This window comes from Rhinolophus ferrumequinum, chromosome 17 (genome assembly GCF_004115265.2).
Source record: "Rhinolophus ferrumequinum isolate MPI-CBG mRhiFer1 chromosome 17, mRhiFer1_v1.p, whole genome shotgun sequence".
Lineage (NCBI taxonomy): Eukaryota > Metazoa > Chordata > Mammalia > Chiroptera > Rhinolophidae > Rhinolophus > Rhinolophus ferrumequinum.
The window spans coordinates 66071455-66080072 of record NC_046300.1 but is presented as its reverse complement, the minus strand read 5'-3'; the positions used below and the strand labels follow the sequence as shown (position 1 = coordinate 66080072).

At 49.8% G+C, this 8618-nt stretch overlaps 1 protein-coding gene across 1 annotated transcript; it reads left to right on the top strand.

Annotated features, from left to right (window-relative positions):
- The first annotated feature begins 7944 nt into the window (after positions 1–7944).
- Positions 7945–8394, top strand: LOC117037154 (cytochrome c oxidase copper chaperone-like). Its single transcript, XM_033132878.1, has one exon. It carries the CDS (start codon positions 8014–8016, stop codon positions 8203–8205), a length of 192 nt encoding a protein of 63 aa, XP_032988769.1. The 5' UTR covers positions 7945–8013; the 3' UTR covers positions 8206–8394.
- Positions 8395–8618: the final 224 nt, after the last annotated feature.

The following is an 8618-nucleotide window of genomic DNA, read 5'->3' as shown; positions in this document are numbered from 1 at the left end:
TTTAAAATACATGAGCCTGGGCTCTGGCCATAGAGTCTATTTCTTGAGGTCTTGAGGGTCGGGGCTGGGCAAGGGTACAAACACTCCCAGGTGATTCTAATACACAGTGAAACTGGGGAACAACTGAGCTGGAAAATTGTTATTTCCAGATTTACGGTACATATATGTGAGTGAGCATTCTACCCATATTTACAATATGGCTAAAGCCCAAATTTTCTAATTTCTAAATTTTAATGATAATCAAACACAAGGAGACAGAGCCCAAACTGAATACTAATGGCTGCTGAGTCCAAATATTATTAACCTGGTAATGATAATTAAGTTTATCATTCGTTCTTTCACAGTTTAACATTGGCCAGCAAACATTCACGAGATCAAGGACTGACCTAAGTCTTGACAGTATCCAGTGTCATGTATCCAGTGTCAACAACCGAATTCTCAAATTACTTATGGTTTTTACTCCAACGAATAGACATTTTGACAACACAAACGTAGGGATGGAGTTCTAGAGAGCAGTTTCCAGGCTCTCAGCCTCACGTGGAAAGGTGCTGGCTCAGTTATTAGATGGCCGTCAGCTGTAATCAGTTGGCCATTAGCCACTATTGTTTTTACATAACTGCTGTGGCTATGCTAGCAAGTGTGGATTGTGGATTGCTGTTAACAAGCGCAAATTGTGGATGGTGCAGATCCTACTTCCTGTGTCTCGCCCAGGCGTCAGTGAGACTGTGGTGCAGGAAGACTACTTGCTGGGGTATTGGCAGATGTTTGCTTCTTGTGTCTCGACAGGCCGCCATCGAGAATATAGTGGTATGAACCTCCTATGTGTGGGTCCATTGGTGTTCCTTTTCGGTCTCAGCATCTCCTGTGTTCACCTGCCGGGAGCTGAGACCCTGCATTACACTTGGCGCAGCAAGCAGGGAAAGGTGCCGGCCAAAGGTCTCTGAAGGGCGGTGGACCAGTTTCTGCACATGAACACTCAGTCTCAGGAAGCCCATGACGAACTGCACCGGGAGCAGGAAATGCAATCTGCCTGGGAGAAACATGACCCCTTGGTGAATTGGTGATCCTCTCGAGCCTACGGATGGCACACCAACCTATTGGCCATAGCACGTGTCATCTGCTTTTTAGTGGTCGGCTGCTGCTATGGGCTCCTGGAGTTGTGGACGTCTTACAAAGGGGCCACCACCCACTCAGACACCTCGCACAGTGAGCAGGGTTCCGGCCAGGTAAGAACAGTGTCTGATTCTGGGCAGGAGGATATGTGGCCCCCCACACAGTAGCCGGTAGCCACTGTTCTCAGGAGTTGGACCCCCAGTGGACTGGTGGGCAGACATGGATGGCTCTCAAGCCAGCGTGAAGAGGGCCCTCAGATTTTAATTGAACAGTCGCTGGAGAAGGCAAGAAGCACAGCTGGCCGTGTGGGCTGGAAGTTCCTCACCGCGTTGCGTCATAACACGGAGGAAGCTCTTACTGAAGCAGCTCAGGTAGGGGACTGGCAGCCCCAGTGGGAGGCGCTGGAAGCTCGGGTCCTCCCGTTAGAAGAGGAGCTCCATGGTGGAGACTCTGAGGCAGAAGCGGATGACACGAGTGGGAGCAATGTTGCTCCCCTGTCCCAAACCCGGCCCATCATGCAGCAGAAAGTGAAGCATGAGCAACCTTTGGGCCCCGGGGGCATTGCTGCCGGCAACCCAGCTGTGACTGAGTTCACAACCTACACCCCTTACACTCCCACTGAGTTGTGGGAAGTGGGGAAGCAGTGCCGACAGCGCCTTGGAGAGCCGCTCCTGGTTTGGCTGCTGCATTTATGGGATGAGGGGGCAGACAGCATTCTGCTCCCCAGGCGACATGGAAAAGCTAACCTCTGGGACGGTACATCCGTCCCTATGACAGCAGTTGCAGAACTGTCGTAGGATGGCCCAAGACCAGGGCAACCACACTCTAATGGAGTGGCTCACTGCTGCGGTACGCACAGTGTGGGGAGAGGCTGGCGAGCTGCCAGACACTGAGTAAATGGCAATTGTATACTGAACTTACTCAAACTATCTGTGAAATGGGTATGAGACATGCTATGTTTAACCCTAACGTACAGGGGCCAGATAACGAGTGTTTTACAACCAGCATGAGAGATCTGGTTTTGGATACTGCACCTGCGAGTGCTTTTGGATCCTTGGTTGCCATTCTTACGCCTTATGTGGGGCGGTGGATCCATGAAGTTATCACTGCTATGGCCACCCTAGGGGATGTTGAAAGCTGGAGGCAAAGGAAGTTAAGACATGAGGTCCAAGAAGCCAAGACCAGGAAGCCCAAATCAGAAGCAAGGGGGCGAGGTTATAGGCCTCAGAAAGTAACGCACATGCAGATGTATAATCTCGTGGCAGCAGAGATTGATCAGGAAAAAATAGACCGACAACCCAGTGCACTCTTGTTGGAACTTTGGAAACAGTTGCATCCGAAACAGCAATTCCAGAGAAGCCTAAAGGAGAAGTCTGGGAAAGCGCGACCCGTGTCCCTCCAGGACTTTATGCGGCCACTTGAGGCCGACTCCTTTCAGCTTGATTAAGGGTGGGGCCAAGGTACCCGGTCAGAGGGGACAGCAGGGAACTGTCCCCACGTGGAACTGTCCATACATTGGTCCCCTTCTAATGTGCAGAGGGTTTGGGCCCTAGTTGACACTGGTGCAGACTGCAGTCTTGTCTATGGGAACCCAGAACTGTTCCCCGGACCAGTGATCTGCATTGATGGCTACGGGGGAAAGACTGTGACTGTGAAAGCCGTTTCCTTACCACTGGGTATAGGAAGGCTTCCCCCTCGTACCTACAAGATTTATGTCTCCCCCATTCTGGAGTATATTCTAGTGGTGGACGTGCTACATGGCCTCAGCTTACAGACGTCGGTGGGAGAGTTCCGTCTCCGGATCCGGGTGGTGAAAGCTGTGACATGCGGGCATGCTCACCACCGTCCTCAAGTGTTGCCACAGCCCTGGCGCGTGGTTACAGTGCGACAGTACCACCTTCCAGGAGGGCAGGAGGAGATTGGTCGTACAATATTGGAACTGGAGAAGGCACATATTGTGAGGCCAACGCACAGTCCCTTTAACTCCCCAGTATGGCCTGTCAAGAAGCCAGACGGGACCTGGCGAATGACTGTGGACTATAGGGAGTTAAATAAGGTGACGCCACCCTTGCACACTGCAGTGCCTTCAATTCACGATTTGACGGATCGTCTGACTATCCGCCTGGGAACGTATCACTATGTAGGGGACTCGGCCAATGCTTTTTTCTCCATTGACATTTCACCCGAGTGTCAAGAGCAGTTTGCTTTTACTTGGGGTGGGCGGCAGTGGACTTTGAAGTCCTTCCGCAAGGATACTTGCACAGACCCACTATCTGCCACGGGCTCGTGGCCCAGGATTTGGCACAGTGGGATCGCCCATCCTCTGTGGCCTTGTTTCATTATGTCGATGATATTCTGTTAACATCAGATTCTCTTTCTGATTTAGAGCAAGCAGCTCCCTCTCTTCTCCGCCACCTGAAGTCACGCGGCTGGGCGGTGAATGAGGAAAAAGTCCAAGGCCCTGGCTTATCCGTCAAGTTTTTGGGTGTTGTGTGGTCGGATAAGACAAAGGTCATACCTGAGGTGATTATTGACAAAATACAAGCCTTTCCCCGGCCGACCAAGGTCTGTCAACTACAGACGTATTTGGGTCTGCGGCGGTATTGGCGGGTGTTTGTACCCCATTTAGCACAAATAGCAAGGCCCTGGTATTCCATGTTAAAAAAGGGGGGCCTCGTGGGATTGGACAGAGGCTGTAGAGCAAGACTTCGTTGCCACAAAACGGGCAGTGCAACAGGCACAGGCTCTGCAAGTAGTGGACCCCGGCCGCCCATTTGAACTTGATGTTCACGTAACCCAAAAGGTGTACGGTTTGGGACTCTGGCAACGGCAGGAGCATCTCCGGTTGCCAGTGGGATTTTGGTCCCAATTGTGGAAAGGAGCGGAAGTCCGCTACTCTCTAATAGAGAAACAACTGGCTCCTGTGTATGCAGCTTTGGTGGTCACAGAAGCTATTACAGGAACGGCACGGGTGTTGTTTCGAACAACCTATCCCGTCCAGGAGTGGGTCGGTATGTGGACCCAAGGGCCCAAAATGGAGGCGCAGACTACCACCCTTGCCAAGTGGGGTGCCTACTTGGAGTAACGTAGCACCCTTAGTTCAAGCCCTTTGAGCACAGAGCTACAACAGGTCCTGGGGCCTGTGGAGCTTGTAGCCCAGGCCGTGCCAAATGCTCCACCTAGTGGGGAGGACATGGAGCCCTCGCCCTATAAAGAAGGACAGCCCCCAGTACCTGAAGATGCCTGGTATACTGATGGCTCTAGCCAGGGAGCTGCAGCCAATTGGATGGCTATTACACAGCCCAAAACAGACACCATTTGGTTTGATACTGGGACGGGCCAGAGTAGCCAGTGGGCTGAGCTACGGGCTGTGTGGATGATAATCAGCCACAAGCCCGGGTCCCTAGTTCTTTGTACTGACAGCTGGGCGGTGTTCCGAGGCCTAACGTAGTGGCTCCCTACATGGAAACACCAAAACTTCTTGGTAGGACACTGTCCACTGTGGGGTCAGGCAATGTGGCAGGACCTCTGGGACCTAGGGCAGAGAAAGGAGATGACCCATGTCACAGGTCACCCCCCCCTTAGTGTCCCCCAGGTAATGATGAAGCAGATGCCCTAGCACAGGTCCGATGGTTAGAACGGGCCCCTGCCACTGATGTGGCCCATTGGCTGCATAGGAAATTGCAGCACGCTGGAAGCCGAACCATGTGGCAGGTGAGCAGACGCGGGGGTCTGCCTTTGAAATGGCAGGAGATAGCAGATGTCTGCTATGACTGTGCCGTCTGTGCCCAGTACAGCCCCCAAAGGCGGAGGATCCCTTGGGAGACATAGCAGTGAGCGTGCCCTCACTCGCTGGCAAGTGGATTACATTGGACCCCTGCCTAAGGCCTGCAATGCTATGTATGCGTTCACAGCAGTGGACACTGCTACGGGGTTGATGTTTGCTTAACCGTGTCCGGCTGCGGATCAGTGGCATACAGTGGTCGCTCTTAAAGGGCTGTGCGCCCTCTATGGGTGCTCCCAAATCATTGAAAGTGACAGGGGTACCCATTTTATGCGGCAAGAAGTGCAGCGCTGAGCTGCCAGGATGAGCGTACAATGGTTGTTTCATACCCCGTATAACCCACAAGCAGCTGGCATGACTGAACGCTACAATGGCTTTTTGAAGCAAGGCCTCTGGGTGTCAAAACACCCTCCCACAATGCGTGACTGGGCCTCGCGTCTATGGGATGTCCTGAGAGTCCTGAATGAGAGACCACAGAAGGGAGGGCCCGCACCAGTAGAAGCTCTGCTACATCGAACGGCCACTCCCATTCAGTTACCGATTACTGCAAATGAGACTCTGTGAAGGCCAGGCTATGGCAGAAATGGAAACATTCTGCTGGCAGCACCCACATGCTTGAAAGTAGGGGAACGGCAGCAATGGACTAGGCCCAGGCAGCTCAAAAGCCCCCACTGTTGGTGGTTGGGCTTGATAGCCCCATGGGGGGCTGGTTTGACCCATGATTTGCAAGTGACGCCAGGGGTGGTGGCCAAATGGCCACCGGAAGTGACTGTGGTATATGGAGGTCCTGATGCCAGGACAATTTTGCGGGGAATGTATGTGCTCTCACTATGGCCTATTATAAGGGCCCCTGTTCTGCTATATGTTGAAAACGTGGAAGGGACCCCAAGCACTGCCATAAAGCTCTGGTACCACAAACCAGGGCAGGTGCCAGTGGCAGCAACCCTTCTTTCCCAGGACAAAAAGCTAGCATGAATCCTCCCAGACGGAAGGGATTTGCCATTGCTGGTTCCTATGACTGCTATTTCTTTCTGCCCTTGGGTACCTATGGGTTAATACCATAGTGGATTGAGTCCATACTTTTACTGGTGTGGCAAATCAGTCATCTTGTCAGATCAGCACGGAACTGCCTGTTAGTTCAGCCCTTGGGTTGCTGCGGAAAATTTGCCGCTCCAGGTGGCAATGGCTGTATAGGTAGACATCAAGGGACACCCCGTGGGACATTACTTGTACTGTACTGAAACTTTTTCTTGCGGTCTGGGTGAATCAAACCCGCCCCTGCTTGAGGTACTGAGTGTGGGATGGTGGTGGTCTGCTGTGGCAACTGTTACGGTTATGGCTCGTGGATATTGCGTCCACCTCCAGGTTCCTCGCACAGGGCCCCTCACAGAAGATGCTTGTTGTGTAGATTGTGAGGCAAGACCCTGGAGGGGTGGAGTGTAGGAATGGAGTCCCAGAGAGCAGTTTCCAGGCTCTCAGCCTCATGTGGAAAGGTGCTGGCTCAGTTATTAGATGGCCATCAGCTGTATCCAATTGGCCATCAGCTGTAACCAGTTGGCCATTCGCCACTATTGTTTTGTATATAACTGCCATGGCTATGCTAGCACGTGCAGATTGTGGATTGCAGTTAGCAAGCACGGATTGTGGATGGTGCAGATCCTACTTCCTGTGTCTCGCCCAGCCATCAGTGAGACTGTGGTGCAGGAAGACTACTTGCTGGGGTATTGGCAGATGTTTGCTTCTTGTGTCTCGACCAGCCACCATCGAGAATATAGTGGTATGAACCCCCTACCTATGGCTCCTTTGGTGTTCCTTTTCAGTCTCAGCATCTCCTGTGTTCACCTGCTGGGAGCTGAGACCCTGCATTACAACAAGTTTCAGAGAATATTGATGAGGATTTCGGAGACCTAACTTCTAGGCAATGTTCTTTCCCAGAGTTGTCTGACCTTGAGTCAATTTCCTGCTCTGAAAAATGAGTGTTGGACCAGTTATCAAATCTGGCTGCCCATCAGGTTCATCTGTAGAGCTCTGTAAAGCCTCAGATTTCAAGGTCCCGGATCTTCCAAATCTAAACCTCTGCAGGAGTGATGGAAAACAGAAATTTTAAAAGAATACTGAAAGTTGATTGGAGGAGCAGCTGTGTTTGGGAGCCATTGGACAAGATAACTCCTAAGTCCTTCTTCCCTCTAAGAATCTATGACATTAAACCTACTTAGCTAAATTCTTATATTAGAAGAAGCTGGTTGGGGGCCAAGGGCTGGCCAGAGGGCAGGGTCTACAGAGGGATCAAATAAAAAATAGAAAGAACAGTAAGAGGCATCATCTTTGACTACCTTATTCATATACCTCAAGATTTTCTGTTCATGAAACTTCTTTTTCAGGTCTTTTCATCATTGCCTCATTGCTAAATGTTGAATTCCATCTCATCATATCACCTCTAAAAACTATTGAAAAGGTGCCTGTTGGGAATAATGTTCTTAGAGGGAATAACCACTTTTCCTGCTATGCACTCACCTCGTTTCTGCTATTTCTGAGTTTCAGTATACAAAAGAATCTCCCTGCGAAGCTTGTTTAAAATATAGATTGCTGGTTGTAATTCAGGAGATTTGGGGTGGGCCTAGAAACCTGCATTTTTACAAGATTCTGAGGCATCTAAACTGCTTTTGAAATCCCTGTAAAACTTAGTTTGCAGACTTTCTCAAATTTCCCTTAGGAAAACACACTCCTCACACACAGCAAATAACAAGTGGTAGTGAGGACACACACTGTTGGTGGAAATAAAAAATGGTTCATCTGCTGTGGAAAACAGTATGGAGGACCCTCAGAATTAAAAATAGATCTTTCGTATGATCCAGCAATCCCATTTCTGGATTATTATCCAGAAGAATTAGAAGCAGGATCTGAAGAGTTATTTGCACACCTACGTGCACAGCAGCACTATTCACAATAGCCAAGGGCTGGAAGCAACTCAGTATCCATTGACAGATGAATGGATAAAAAAAATGTGAGATAGTTTTTCCCAAGCGACTGCCGGAAGTGATTGGGGGCAAATTGGCTTTTGCGGTGGCTGGGAGAGTTGAGGGTGTCTGTGCTAATTGCTGCTTTGGGCTTGAAAGATGCCGGGTGTGGTGGCTGCAAGCCCTCTCCCTTCTGAGACTCAAGAGAAGAAGCCACTGAAGCCCTGCTGCGCCTGCCCCGAGACCAAGAAGGCGCGCGATGCGTGCATCATTGAGAAAGGAGAAGAGCACTGCGGACAACTAATTGAGGCCCACAAGGAGTGCATGAGAGCCCTGGGAGTTAAGATATGAAATGGTGATCTGCTCTGTGAATAAGTAATTCTTGAAGAATGAAGATGACTGAATAATTGGAAGAGTTTTTTGATGAACGTTGATAAATGGAAAAAGAATTTATAATTTATTTAAAAAAATAAGAAAAAAAATATCCCTGGTGAAATAATCTTCAGGTGTGTTTCTTTCTGTGTTCCGCACATCCTCACATGGCATTTATTTATTTTTCTTAAAAGATATAGAATAAACAAATCTTGTAATATAAATTTCTTATGTTGTTGTGTCATTCAGGGAACTCTAGGTATTTGTTGTAAGGAGAAAACAGATACTGATCTCACCCAATGACATCTCCAAAATCAGGCGCATAGAGTGAGAATATAACCCTTTACCAATTTGGAATGAATGTGGTCACCATGTCCTCTCATTCAAGGTTT